At 33.8% G+C, this 16,022-nt stretch overlaps 1 protein-coding gene across 1 annotated transcript; it reads right to left on the bottom strand.

Moving 5' to 3' along the window:
* Positions 1–10,683: 10,683 nt before the first annotated feature.
* LOC150094481 (SCAN domain-containing protein 3-like) lies at positions 10,684–11,991 on the bottom strand. The gene is made up of 2 exons (XM_090412480.1): positions 11,751–11,991; positions 10,684–11,480 (listed from the first exon to the last, which is right to left on the bottom strand). The coding sequence occupies exons 1-2, from the start codon at positions 11,989–11,991 to the stop codon at positions 10,684–10,686; spliced, it is 1,038 nt and encodes a 345-aa protein (XP_090268606.1).
* Between the last annotated feature and the right edge of the window lie 4,031 nt (positions 11,992–16,022).

Here is a 16,022-nt window from a genome sequence, read left to right as displayed (position 1 = left end):
AGCTGCCTTAGTATTGATAATTTCAGTTTTATGAGAGGAAAAAAAACTAAGATTTCATGATCCGTTTTTGAAAATATCATGGTCAAATGATATAGGATGTATGTTTGGCCATTGCAATAAGGTGAATAATATGGGTGTCACTTTGAACAAGATCAAGATCAAGATAAGATAAGGATTTATCACGTCATGATTATGGAATATTTGGAATTTCTCTGGGAGACACATCTGTCTGTGATGCCACATTGTGTCTTTTGGTTTGTGTAAGGAATTCTGGGTAATTGTTCGCATATGGAATTCTGGGTAATGTTTTGCATTGGAATTGTGGGTGATGGTTAGAGATAAGATAAGGATCATATCTCTTTGTGACGTAACGTTGTGCCTTTTGGTTCGAGTATGGAATTCTGCATGATGTTTAGAATATTGAATCCTTGGAATTTCCCAGGGTGACACATCCATCATTGATGCACATTGTGTCATTGGTTCGAGTATGGAATTGTGGGTAAAGGTTCGACTATGGAATTCTTGGTGATCTTCTTTAGAGTATGGAATTCTGGGTGATGGTTAGAGTACTGGATATCAGCGGTTTCCCCCCTCAAACACACACACATTTTTCCCCTTTCATGTTCACATTTTCTAAAATAATTAACTACTGGATATGAGTAGTGTCCCCCTCAAACACACGCACATTTTTTTCTTTCATGTTCACATTTTCTAAAATAATTAACTACCACACATATTTTTTCCTTTCACGTTTTTCTTGTCAACAGGTTATAGTTAGACATTTTCTAAAATAATTAACTACTGGATATCAGTGGTGACCCCATCAAACACACACACACACACACACACACACATAGGTATTTTTATTTCATGTTCACATTTTCTAAAATTATTAATTACTGGATATCAGTGGTGTCCCCCTCACCCCCCCTCAAACACACAAATATTTTTCTTTCATGTTCACATTTTCTAAAATAATTAATTACGGGAATCTCAGTTTTACTGCTTCTACATCATGTTTAAGATCTTAAAAACTTCATTTCATTTCTAATTAAATGTTACCTTTATTACAAAATCTAAGCAGAATAAATATTCTTAAATATGGAGAACACATCAATGACACCTTAATTGTTCACTTAAGTTTCCAAATACACATTTATTTGACTGAAATAATATTTACAAGTATATTCACAATGAAAAATTCAATTATGTAATTACCCAGATATATATCACAAGATTTATCTGCTATTTTTCTGAAGAAAGAAAATTTTTCAAAGAATTTTGTGTTTGCCATTTATTTTATTTATTTTTACTTTATGGGATACACAAAACAGCACAGTACAGCAACACACACACACACACATGATGATATCCCCTGAAAGAACGAATTGCAATAAATAAACTGAAAACGCAGTTGATTCTTGTTCCTTATAGGTGTGGCTCATGGCTATACTGTCCCATGGTTGTGGATGTTTTCTACTTAGTAGCATCATGGGAAGTAAAGTCACTGCTATCCTTTTCTATTTATTTCACACTGTAGTGTAACAGATTGCACTACAACTTGTTAAATTGCTAGTATTTTTTTCACACTCATAACTAAACAGAAATTCATAACTAAACTTAACAGGTGTCTGAAATTAATGTTACCATAATTTTTGAAAACAATATGCAACTTCAATATTAACCATAAAAAAATTGTAAAAAAAGAAAATGTTTACCCTCAAATATATATTTATGCATTTTAATTGTACCATTCATATGGTGAACAGGGAGTCACTCATCTCCCCCTTGAGTGAGTGGACATCATTCTGGAGGAGTGGGAATGAGGGGGGGGGTGCTAGCAAATAATGTGGGTTTTTAATGGATAAAGTACAAATGAATTAAATAGTGACAATTTTGTTATTATGTTAGATGTATCCAACAGATTAGAATAAAAAACCGAAAGAAATTTGTGAGTTTACAGACAAATCTTGTAAAATTTCTTACCATAAACTAATCAGAGACTTTTTTTAAAAATCCACTAAGTGAATTATTAGTCTTATTTGTTCACGCCAACCATCAAATATTTCAAGAAACTGTGTCAACTGTTTTGGTGGAGAAAAAAATCAGCTACAGAAGTAGCTTGGAAATACAAGGAATTGGATGTTATATTAATAGGCAGAATTTTTAGTGAAGAAGATTTAACATGAAAAGTATAGTATAAGACCTGATGTTCAGATGAAACAATAATAAATAATTACTTTATATGTGTTGGAAAAAAATACTTAGCATAATAACGATAAATAATATAGAAAACCATTTGAGCCACAGTTATAAGATGTCACAAAGTCATCACATCATCATTTCCACCAGCATGCAAACACATTTCCGTGAGTCATCTCTCGAGTGTTACATTTTTGAAGAAATAGTCCGGGTAAACAGTACTATAAGGAATAAAAATCGAGTCGAGTGCCTTTTCAGTTACTTCACTCGATCATCCAATGCAGCTATCATATTATGTTGTGTTATTTTGTGTCAGGTAAATAAAATAATGGATGAGTCACAAAGTCTGAAATTTTCTTCCTTCAGAAAATTAGCATGAGACAAAACTCTTCACATAGCTTTAAAAGGATGGAAACTGATTATTATTTTAGAAGATACATATATTGTGATGTGGTTATCCAGGAACAGTTGGGAAAAGTTATGCAGGAAGTGGTCTGATATCCTTGCCTAATTGCAAAGAAGAGTAGGCTACAAATTGGACCTCGGAGACTGTTATATTCTCAAATGCCAAGATGGTGAACTAATGGTTGATAATACAGGAGATGGTGGAAGTAATGTTTTCTCTATTAGTAGTGAAGAAGCTGAGAGAATTTCCAAAAAAGTATGACATTGATAATTATTTACTATTACTGGAAACTGAATTACCAGCTATTCATATCATGGAAGAATTATTTCAACCCATTTATATTCACTGATGATTAAATTAGACCTTCAAGAATTTATTCCATTCGATAAAGATTCTTTATTTTGGGACATTTATGAATCTATATAAAGACTGCTTTTGTATATCTGGTGAGAAGAATTCATGGAAAGTTTAGGGAGGCATGGTGCCATTATCCAGGCTAACACCTTATCAGATGTATGGAACTATGCTTCCTATGGTGTCTGATCTTAAGATTCTTTTACATGACCAGCTATTTTGATGTAATGTAACCAAGAAACAGTGAGCAACAAACATTTTCTTTATTGAACTCATTGGAAAATGTTAAGAGTAAACTAAATCTTGTGAAATATTTCTAGGTAATTACATCTGCGAATTGTTCTCTGTGAATATATTTGTAAATAATATTTTTAAGCAAAATAAAATATGCATTTGTAAACTTAACTAAACAAAAGTTATGTTTTGTTGGTGTGTTTTCCACAGTGAAATTTTTACTCAGTTATTCTGTTTAGAAGTTGATATATAAAACCACAACTTTATATCCTAATGCAATTCTCTTTAATTATTGTAAAGAAAGTTAACATTTCTTTAGGAAAAAGTAATTAACTTTTAAGATCTAGAAAATTACATTTATATGAAGTAAATACAAATGTGTGTAAAAATCTTTGACAAAGAATTAAAAAAACTTTAAGCAGAATCATTAACATAGATCATAATACATCATAATACAAGAAAACGTAAATGTAAAAAAAATCACTACTGTGAAATTAATACCTGGAAATGAAAACAAAAGTGGAGAAAACTGCTATCCTGTAATTATTTATTTTCGAAAAATGTTTAATGCTATGTATTGACATTGCTTGAGTTATCTGTAAAGATATACTTGAAAACCAGAACTGATAATTTCAACTAGAATGTCAGTGTCATTAGCATCACACAAGGACAGCACATAAACATCAAAAGGGAGGATATGAGTCATGAATAGACACTGTTGACTTTTACACACACACATAAACATAACAGTATAGTCTAAAGTTGTAAATGTTTTGAGAACTTTCTAACATAGAATTAACAAAGTATACTACAGAGCTGATTTTTATTTGAAACAATAATAATAAATAACTAATTATTTCTGCTGGTAAAAGAAGTTTTTAATAAGAAAACGGTAATGCAGAGTCCAAACCCTTGTTTGTCTCATTTACGTTAGTTAAACTTACTAATGCTAAAGAAAAATATGATATTTTGAAAAAAAAAATTAAAATTTCAGCTACAGAAGTAGTTTTGATGCACAAGGAACCGAAGGTAAATTTAATAGCCACAAGGGACAAGTTCATCCCCACAGTTTTGCAAGTAACAGCAGTTTCTGTATGTTAACGAAGGAGACATAAAAAGTAGATTATGGAAAGCATATTTTGAATTTTTATGAGAAATGTATCTCTTATTACTAAATGTGGGAAAGCAGACCCAAAGCTGCAGAGCAGTTTTCATGAACACTATTTTTGATTTTGAGCTTCAGTGGCCAGATGTTGATGCATCCTCAGAATTTGTTAATTACATATCTCTCTACTTCTGAAAAATCAGTTGTTGAAATGGACAATCTCTTAGCTGAGGTTTCAGTTATAAAAATACTACTGCAAGATTTAAAAGTAAAATACAGAAAAACAAGAAATCAGATTGAAATAAAATAGAGAAAAACAAGCAATCAGATTGAAATAAAATAGAAGCATATATAAAGCCTGCATTGAGTGATGCAAATTTTCGGGTTGTGGTATTCCAAATGATGAAAACAATATGGCTGTGAATGTCAAAACTTTGAAAAGCTGACGAATTTCTATTTCTTGCTTGCCATGATCAACAATGCCAGCTAAAAGAGTTTTTTCTCTGATGAACAATGTTTGATCAGCTGATCGAATCTGACTTTTAACTGAAAACACTGAACATCTCCTTCAAATAAAAGTGAATTCAGATGTAATTGCTCAAATTTCTATGAACTGATAAAAATGACACAATTTTTTTTAAAGTTCATTCCTCTGAAAATATGAATGGTACAATTAAAATGAATAAATATTTATTTGAAGGCAAACCTTTTATTTTTTTTTACATGTTTTTTAATGGTCAACATTGATGTCGCATATTGCTTTCAAGAAATATTGTAACGCTACTTTCAGACACTTGTTAAGTTTAAAGTCTTAATTTCTGTTTGGTTATCAATGCAAAAAAAATTACAAGTGCAAATTACCAAGTCGTAGTGCAATCTGTCACACTACAGTGTGACATTAACAGAAGAGGATAGGGATGACTTTACTTTCCATGACGTCACTAAGTGGAGAACATTTACAACTGTGGGAAAACATCGGCATGAATCACAATGCAAATGTTGCAATAATAAGGAAAGGGACAGAAACCTATAAGGAACAAGAATCAACTGCATTTTCAGTTTATTTACTGTTCGTTCTTTAAGGCTGCAGATTGTGTGTGTGTGTGTGTGTGTGTGTGTGTGTGTGTGTGTGTGTGTGTGTGTGTGTGTGTGTGTGTGTGTGTGTGTGTTGTACTGTATTGTTTTGTGTAAATTAAAAAAAAATCAGGAAAATTAAGGAAAATAGCAAAGGAGATAAATCTTGTGAAATATTTCTAGGTAATTACATGTTTGAATATTTCATTGTGAATATACTTGTAAATAATATTTCAGTCAAATAAATGTATTTGTAAAAATTCATTTATTTTACAAATACAAATGTATTTGTATTTGTAACCTTCAATTAAGGTGTCATTGATGTGTTCTCCATATTTAAGAATATTTATTCTGCTTAGAATTTGTAATAAAGTTAACATTTAATTAGAAAAGTAATGAAGTGTTTAAGATCTTAAACATAACATAGAAGCAGTAAAACTGAGATTCCAGTAATTAATTATTTTATAAAATGTGAACATGAAAGAAAAAAATTGCGTGTTGTGTGTTTGACAGGGAGACTACTGATACCCAGTAGTTAATTATTTTAGAAAATGTGAACCTGAAAGGGGAAAAAATGTGTGTGTGTTTGTTTGATGGGGCACCACTCATATCCAGTAGTTATTTATTTTAGAAAATGTCTACTGCAATCTATTGACAAATCTTTTCCCATAGTTCACACTCAAGCCAATGACCCCAATAGTTGACCAAATATCGTCCCTGAATTCCAATCTCTAATCATTACCCATAATGCCACACGCAAACAAAAAGCTCATTTCACATCACTGACAAATACCGACACATCCCAGAATTCCACACTCTTACCATTACCCACAATTCCACACTCCAACCAAAGACACAACATAATGTCACATCTAATTCTTATCTTATCAACATCTCAATCTTTTCAGAATTCCATACTCTGACCATTACCTGGAATTCCATACTCCAAATATCACCCAGAATTCCAGTCGAACCTTTACCCACAATTCCACACTTGAACCATAGACACATCATAACATCATTATCTAATTCTTATCTTATCAACATCTCAATCTTGTCAGAATTCCATATTCTAACCATCACCCAGAATCCCATCGCGAACAATTACCAGAGTTCCGTACTCGATCCAAAAGATACTGCGTGACGTCACAGAGAGATATGATCCATATCTTATCTCTAACCATCACCCACAATTCCATACGCAAACAATTACCTATAATTCCACACGCGAACAATTATCCAGAATTCCATACGCGAACCAAAAGACACAATGTGATATCATAGACAGATGTGTCCTTCAGGGAAATTCCCAACATTTCATACTAATGATTTCACAAATCCTTATTTTATCTTGATCTTGATCTTATTCAAAGTGACACCCATGATACATAGGTGTGTTTGTTTACTGGTTTGCCTCTTTTGGAAGACCAAGAAGTCAAGTTTTTGTTTGGAAATCCTTTGCACCTCTGTATGCGACTAACTGGCCTTTTGATAAAAAAATTAAAAAGATATAAAGGTTCTTCGCGTCCTACACGAAATTTGAACGTAGGCTAGGTTTAGAAACCTAGTTCCTGGTATGATCCCATGTTCCCATATAAAGGAGTAGTTAGGAAGCTTGACCTTCTCCTCTTTTTACACAGATGAGCAATATTAAAAAACAGAAATAATGCTTGCTTCTTTCATATAACAAGGATATTTTGAATTGCTTAGTTTATTCTTGAACTGCCTAAATTGACCAACAACTTAGACATTACACAAGAGATGCATCTCTGAGGAGAGACCAAAATCCAGTTAATACGCGTTTTTCAATATGAATAGAAATAGATATGATTAGAAATGAATATATGAATAGAAAGAATGTGCAGTTTAGACTTATAAGTATATTATTTGCCACAAACTCTAAGGAAAAGCATGTGATACACTTCTTTAAGACAAAATACTAGAAAACAGTTCTACTGTTAACTTTACGCCAGCCCTTCCCTATTCTAGAGGAAACTCTCAGTCCTTTTATTATGAGCATTGATGCCTATATTTGTGGCAATGGAGCATTAGATATATCAAATATATCATGCAGGAGTAAATATATGTATGTTTAGTAGTAAGCTAACGGACCAGTAAAACTTCAGCTGCTGGTAAATGCATACTCACTTATTCTTAGCTGGAAATCGAAATAGCATGTTCGCAGTTGTATGATGGAGATTGTTAAATGACTACTGAAAGCAGCTGTGAACATGACATTTCGATTTCGAACTAAGAATAAGGGAATATGCATTTTGTATAGTGGTCTTCTAATATCAATGTGACTGCTTCCCTTAAAGAACATCGCAGCGATTTTTACTTCGAAGATTCACAGATCGACGTGCCAAATATATTCACCAGCAAGTACGAGAAAGCGGCTCATCTCTGAATGTGTTAGTTAAGTAGTTGAGTGGCTAGTACGAATGAATGCGGATGTGCCGTTGAAATGGCACATCGTATTAATATTACACCGAAGACTTCTGTTTATAACTTGTTCTGAAAATAGTTTGCAGTATCCGTATTACTGCCACCATACACTTCCACATCAATCTATATATCTCTATACATGCATACATACACTGAGTGGACACTTTATTAGGAACACCTCCCCATTTAGGAAAATAGATTGTTCCTAAAGACCTTGAATTAAGTGACTGCAGTTTGCTATATAAATCAGGCACTCAAGCATCCGACTGTTCTGTTTTTCATTTGATTTACATCAGAATGAGTAAAAGACGTAACTTGTGATTTGGCTTGATATGACGTGATTGAGAGACATGCTGGTGCCAATATCTCAAAAGCGTGTACTTGACTCTACTTGAGTTTTCACGTAAAACAGTGTTTAGGATGTACCAGAAGCGGCTAATAACCAGACAGCTTCAAGCCAATGGCAGTTCCTATGGACGAAAACAGTTCATTAATGCACGAGGTCAGAGAAGAATGACAAGGATTAATGAAACGTGATAGGAGCCCTGAACCAGTCAGATCACAGCTCAGTACAACAGTAGTGGTCAGAACATCATCTCGGAGCGCACATTCGCACGCTGTCACGTATGGGTTACAGGAGCAGGCGACCATACAGAGTCCTAGTGCTGTCAGCTAAAAACAGCAAGATGCGGCTTCACCTGATCACGGACATTCGCAGCAGACGACTGGAACAACGTTGCATGATCTGATTAGTCCCAGCTTGTACTGTATCATGCCAATGGCAGAACCAGAATATGTCAGCAACAAGATGAGTCATGGCCCTTTCTGCCAAGCAGTAAGGGCTTAGGCTGCTGGGGAGAGTGCAACGGTGTGAGGGGAATGTTTTTTTTTTTTTTTTGCATGTGTTAGATACCATAATACCATAGTACCATAACAATTACAGGAATGCCACATCCTATCTGAACAACGCCCTTGAGGATGACCTCCAATTCATGTGTGCAGCTGTCATACATTGTCAAATGTGTACTTCCATAAAGAGAATGCGCCATGCCACAAAGCACATAGGGTGTCAAGTGGTTCGAGGAACATGACAGCAAGTTTACTTTACTTCAGTGGCCAGATGATCTCAACCCAGTACAGCATCTCTAGGATAAGGTGGACCGAGAGGTTTGCAGAAGCAGGAACATGTTCTTACCCAATCTGCAACAACTGGCGATGCCACTGTGTCAACGTGAACAAACATCGCAGAGGGGTATTTGTTGATCTTAATTCAAACATGGCATTGATTCAACTTAGTTGAATCAATGCCACATTCTTAAGACAAAAGGAAATTCCCATCCGTTATTAACTGCTGTTCCTAATAAAGTGGCCACTCAGTGTACATACATAGTAAACGTCTGGCGTGATATTCCTGGTAACCAACTGAACCAGTATGTTCTCATAGCGTCTGGAAGTTGATATGTACTCTCCTCCACCTTTTTTTTGTTTGCAAGTATTTTTGGAGGTCTCTCAAAAGTTCCTCTATGAACGTCAAATATAGATATGAAGGGAAATATAGACATCAACGTGAAATAGAGACATCAACGTGAAATAGAGACAGTATAGATTCCTGTCAGGATCGTTGTGAACCATTACACTTCGCTAGAGAAGTCAGAGAGTTATTTGTTTTAAATTGCGAATTGGCCAAACAAGTAATGTTAAGGCCAGCATTAATCGCCTGTGTTCTAGCAGATTCTCCTGTTTCGAGGGATGAAAAACCCGAATTTCCGTGAGAAGAGAGGAGCATATGAACGAAGAATTTCTTTAGGCGAGGTGAGCACACGATATAAACCAACTCAGCGACATGCCACACGACATTTTTATGAGCCTTCGCAGCTCAGTCGGAATAGACGAAGCCCTTTGGTCGGAAAGACCTGGGTTCGATTTCTGTTCATGACGTGAGGAACCTTTATCTGGTCTCTTTCGACAAAAGGTGAGTGTTAGCCGGTCTCATACGGAAGTAGGGTTTTTTCAACCCCGGAAACTAGGGTTTTTCGACCCCCAGAACAGGAAAACCGGTCCCATGAACACACACACACACACACACACACACACACACACACACACACACACACACACACACACACACACACACACACAATCTACATACACAGGAAACACCGGCAGGCATAGGACCAACCACCTTTTCCTAGAGAAGGTCGCGGTTGTGAAATCCCCAGCTAAAGAACCTCAATGGTTCGTGAAAAGCTTAAGAAAAGACAACACATTTATAGTGCTCGTGCAGTGAAGACAACCGGTTTGAATATTTAATAAGTACTGTAATAACCTGCACAATGTGATTTTCCTAAATAAGTAATGTTTGTTTGTTCAATTCAGGCTACATTTGAGATATCCAATAGTTCCGTAACAATGAAAAGTAGACCCGTGTATATGTCGCAGGGAAATGATGAAAATAGGGATTTAATCAAATCCCTAAAGGGATATGATCAATTCACGGAAGATGTTAAAATAACAACTCTGTGGGGTGATTTACCTGAAGAAAGTAAGTGATTTGATCAAATCCCTTAACTGTTTTAGTGAAAAGATGAAATAATATTGTTTAGATATTAAAAGTATTTATTTAGTAAACTATGCATTATTAAACGTAGAATAGTTAATACAACAAGTCATTGAAACACAAATTATTTATTCGAAACTAATTAACAAAAGAAATAGGTACTTAAGCTGATATTTTTAAAAACAAAAAGGATATTTTTAGTGAAATTTTAAACATTTTTCGTGAATGTAATTAATAAATAATAATGTTTATTCATTTTTATTAAAACACGCTGTTGATTTGTGACATCTCGAGTTACAAAGTACGTTACTTTTTTTTACAGGCACATCTTTTTGTTTTACATTGTAATTTGGATTGCTCACAGGAACACTTCTTAAATCCTTGACCTCCAAATACGGATAATTTTCCTGCAATCTCACGCAGACTTAAGTTAATCTGTGGAACTGTTTCGGTAAATGTTGTAGTAGCTATTTGAAGAGCGTTTCTAGGTAGCCAATCTTTTATAATTCCAACTGAGGTACCAATTTGGTATAAATTATTTTTTATATCTAATACGATCCCCACGATGTTATTTCCATCTAATGGGCCTCTATCTACCTTAGGTACATACACCAAAACTGTGGAATTCGCTAACACGTCTTTAAATTTCTTCAGAGAAACTTCTTTCATTTTTTCAGCTGATCTTTTCAGGTGTTTTGCAGCATTTTCCCTTTGATCTTTAATGCTCTCTTCTTTTTGGCATAAATAGCATAGAAGTTTCGATCCATATCCTTCTTCTCCTACTGTATTCCCACATATTGAGTGCACCGGATTTTTACAAATGTCACATGAATGAGCTCCAGTAGATTCCATTCTACAAACAACACAACATGCTTTACTGTCGCTGACAGCTGCTTCCCCTTCTGATGCAAGTAACACTACAGATATTTTAACTGTTGAAGCAGGAGTTGAAGTAGAGTTGTTAACTGGTTCGAGTTGTCTTATTGTCGATAAAGAAATTGATTCGATTTCTGGTAGATCCTCTAAATTTACAGCCTTTTTGGTGAGTAAATCAGCTGCCGGTAGATCGCGTGACACTGAAGTGTTATTGTTGGTTGATTTAACTATTAATAGATCATTTGAAGTTGAAGCATTGTAATCAATTAATTCAAATGCTGGTGGATCTTTTTAAGTTGAAGTGTTGTTGTTGTTCTCTAAGGAAGCTGCTGGTACATCCAAGTCCTCTTCAGTAACAAGTTTTTCAAGCAACTCTTTCGAAATATGACTGGATTGGAGTCCTGATTTTGGTTCTGTTCCAAATAAAGCTTTGTAAGGTGATCGTTTAATGGTTCGATGAAAAGAGGAATTCTTTTGGAATTGAACAAAGTAACAACCTATAGCCCAATTTTTTGTGTCATTGTCAATTAGCCAAGCACGTAACATAGCTTCAACATCTTGATTTGATCGCTCAACAGATCCTTGACTAGCTGGATGTCTAGGCCTACCATTTACAATTTTGCACGTTGGCCACAGGCTTGTTAATTCTTGTATGACAGCAGCCGTAAACTCACGGCCGTTGTCTCTTTGTAGTATATGAGAACAACCTACTTCCAAAAATATTTTTAATAGCTCCATTGCTACTTCAGCAGCTCTTTTTGTAGTCAACGGTCGAAGAAAGCTGAATTTCGTCGCGTGGTCCTGGTAGTTTAATAGCCATTTGTAATTTCTATCTGTTGTCGACTGTAAGTCAACTAAATCGACTTGGCCACGATGATTGAAGTCGCTAGATACAATTGGGCAAACAGCGATTCTTTTGTTTGGATTTTTTTTTTTTTAGACTGACATACCGTGCACAGCTTTAAAAACTCCAGCACAACTGAAGTAGGTATTAGGTATTTCGATTTCAAACTATAGCATTTTATCTCTTCCTCCGTGGCCAGTTGACTGATGGGTTTCCCGAAGTATGTGGTAAAAATGTTCCGTTGGTATTATTTTCACAATTGGATCGAATTCAGACTTTCTCTTCAAAATCAAAGATTTTTTTGTACCTACTTCCATAATATCGTATTTTTTTCCATAATAGTGCTGTTTATGTAGTGGTGCTAATTTAAATTGTTCAATGATTGTGACAGCTTCTTCTATCCTTTCGCGAGTCCACAAAGGTTTTTCTTTTTCATTCCGCTTGTTCAAAAACGTCCTGACAGTTTAATTGAACTGTTCTTCGGGTACATATTCGGTCAGAGTTTGATTTTTTTCTATATCTGAACTCATTTTTCTACGGTAGGTACTTGATAAAACTCGAAATATAGAAAACAATAATAAAAAAACGCGCAACCTTCCTCGCGTAATGTTTGGCCGGCACGGACGCCAGAAGGGAGCTTGTATCCACGAAAAATGTTTAAAATTTCACTAAAAATATCCTTTTTGTTTTTAAAAATATCAGCTTAAATGACTATTGTTGTATTAACTATTCTACATTTAATAATGCATGGTTTACTAAATAAATACTTTTAATATCTAAACAATATTATTTCATCTTTTCACTAAAATAGTTAAGGGATTTGATCAAATCACTAAAACAGTTAAGGGATTTGATCAAATCACTAAAACAGTTAAGGGATTTGATCAAATCATTTACTTTCTTCAGGGAAATCACCCCACAGAGTTGTTATTTTAACATCTTCCGTGAATTGATCATATCCCTTAGGGATTTCATCAAATCCCTATTTTTATCATTTCCCTGCGACATATAAATTTCAAACACAAAAGCACCAACCCACATCACTAACTTGCTTTAGGTTTCACAACCTCTAGAATGTATGTAGATCGTATATAACGATATTTTCGATTGGACATATTCACATAGATCAGATCTTGAAATACTAACATAAAGTTAGTGTACACTCTATATATATCGAGTTTGTGTGAAATGATGCCAATTCCGTATACAGTATTTCTAAAATATTCTTATAACTAAATATTCTTATCTCCATCCATTAATTTGTGCTTGCATGTGTTCTTAGTTATGTGTATCTCATCTGCATAAAACTTGAAAGAGATGAAAGTTTCTGATGATGTTAAACTTGCATGTATACAAAGGAAAATAATTGCTGTAAAATATAACTCATAATTTAATAAAAATTGAAGGCCACTTCAGCGCAAATTGAAGAATGACACGTGCCCTATGCGTGGAAAGACTTGTAGTAAAATGCCTTCAGAACCTCGAGAAATATATCACAGACTATCATCTCAATCTGAGTTAGAGAATCAGAGTTTTTCCGATAACATTCAAATTATCTTTTGAAGAAATTGACAGACATAATGTACGCCTTTAATTGCTTTAGCTGATAGGGCGTGAAGTCATCTAAATCAATTAAACTGCGTGTTTCTCAAACAGCAGGTGATAGGAAAATGCACTCGTTTTCCTAAAATCAATTAAAAGTGTTCATTAAAAGGGTTCTAAATAATTAGAATTCTTGCTATTCTCTAGTGCGAAATCTTCAGTACCTCGATTTTTTTTCTTTGTCAAGTTTAAGATAAAAAGGCAGAGGCTACCCACATATCTTAAGAGTAACAAACATGCAAGTACACACAAAAAATCTAAAAAAATTAAATTTTCCAAACAACTTCAGGGAAGAAATCTTCCTTGGCTTGCGCAATTTGTCTACTGCTTTAACTAAGAGCATTCGCCTAGAAATTTCACTGATTAAGATCGGTATGGTATTTGGACACATAATTACTCTTAAATGAAACTGAAAATGGACCGAGCGCGCTTAAGGAATTCTAGGATCAGCAACTTGATTTGCTTAACAAAGGGAATCGTATCAGAATGTAATGAAAACAGCTTTAAAAATGGCACATGTAAATCTACATAAAGTATGAGTCTCTGATATACTCGTAGTCAAGCAGTTGATGGTGGTTTGTACTGGGAACATTTTTCTAGTTTCATCGTAGCCTTTGTGGAAATATTTCAAGAAAGTTTACTCTCAACTAAAACATACAATGGCTGGGAAATCTGAAGATGGAAATATTAAAACTAAGAACCTTAAAAGAGAGCCTCATTATTTTTGTGAATTTATCAAAATCGTCGCATAAGAATAGGATATGTAAACTAAACCTCTTTGCTGCTGCTTTTCTTTTGGCTGTTATATTTGGATACACGGTGAAAGAAAATCCTGCTGTATCAATATATTTGTGAAATTTTAGCCATGCATTGACTTATGTAAGGCAATCTTGAAGTCAGTTCAGCTTCAATTATCGTGCAGGCGAGACAAAGTTTAAAAAAAAAAAAACTAATAAGAAATGTGTCCATTTCAAAGAAAGACGTTCTTAACCAAAAATGAGTTATGATGTCGCCTAACTTTTCAGGTTCCCTAAAACATGAGTTTCTCTAACAGGAAAGTCAGTTTCGACACTGCACTACTTAGAAAGTAAATAGTTCCAAGTGATGTTTCATAATTGAGGATTGTACAAGGCCTTTCAGGCTTCGAAAAAGGTCAATTATAATTACGAGACAAGACAATGTGTGCGTGAGGGCATGCTCGTCGGCCATTTATTTTGAGAAAGGAAAAACCAAATTTCTGTGAAAAAAAAACTTTTTGATTTCCATCTACAGCTGTGGGAACGACATGATATTTATTCTAGGTCAAAAATTGACCCTACAATAAATATTAATTAAATATCAAAAACACCAGCCGGAGAACACATCCTATTAACTAAATTATCTGATATAAACAAGATATAAATTATCTGATATATCTGATATAAACTAATCATGTCTCATTAATCAGGATAAATTTATAATTTGTAAATAAATGTTTTATGCATTAATTACTTTTAATTTGAATTATTGTTTTATAAAAAAAGTGAAAAATAATGATTTGTGTTAAATACACCATACATATATAATTTGTGGCAGAAGGTCACAATTTGTTTCGTGATATAAACACTTTTTAAAAAAAAAATATGACAGCAAAGGAAAAGGGGGAGGATTGTTTAAGAACAAGGTAATGAATTAGGTGCTGATTATGTTATGTTGAAGACAATCTTCAGATTTTTTTTAATGCAACAGATGGTGAAATTTATATTAAATTTCATACGTTTCATACATTTTATAAATTAAAAAATATCTGAAAATTTAAATAATCTTAAAATAAATTTCAAATAATTGAATCATCAGAGATGAGTTTTTTCTCCCCCTTCGCATATACATTTATATAACAAGACCTTTAATCCAGATCATACTTGTCAAATGAAGTGAAATAACTGGCGATCAATGTAATCATTGTACGCATTTTGCAATAAACGATAAAATGATTTTGATCATTCTAATAAAAGTGTTTTAGGTGTATATAATAAAATACACAATTCAAAAATGACAAAAATGCCATATACGTAAAAAACTACAGAGCTCTAAGATAAAGAATAAAAAAGAGAGACAAAAAGAAAAATAAGTGTTAAGCAGATAAGACATTTTTATTTTCTTTTTCGTTTTATTTTTATGTTAGAGCTCTGTAATTTTTACGTAATTTACTTGATTTTTATGATTTTCTAATTCTGCATTTTATTATAGCACGTATGTAAATAACTTCTCGCTTTATTTTAAGTTACACTATGGCTAGTCAAATTTGTCCCAAAGATATTCAATTCTTTTTTTTTTGTTTTGC

The sequence above is a fragment of the Typopeltis vanoorti genome, chromosome 22 (genome assembly GCF_054136105.1).
Source record: "Typopeltis vanoorti isolate ZY-2024b chromosome 22, IOZ_Tvanoo_1.0, whole genome shotgun sequence".
In the NCBI taxonomy this organism is placed as follows: domain Eukaryota; kingdom Metazoa; phylum Arthropoda; class Arachnida; order Uropygi; family Thelyphonidae; genus Typopeltis; species Typopeltis vanoorti.
Note: the sequence above shows the minus strand (reverse complement) of the source record. Positions and strands in the feature narration are given on the sequence as shown.

Excerpts from the sequence above, each read along its gene's own strand:
- LOC150094481 (XM_090412480.1), bottom strand. The coding sequence starts at position 11,991 with ATGGAGCTATTAAAAATATTTTTGGAAGTAGGTTGTTCTCATATACTA. Across the intron at positions 11,481-11,750 it reads CACAAAAAATTGGGCTATAG|TTAAATCAACCAACAATAAC; the intron begins GTTGTTACTTTG and ends ATCTATTAATAG.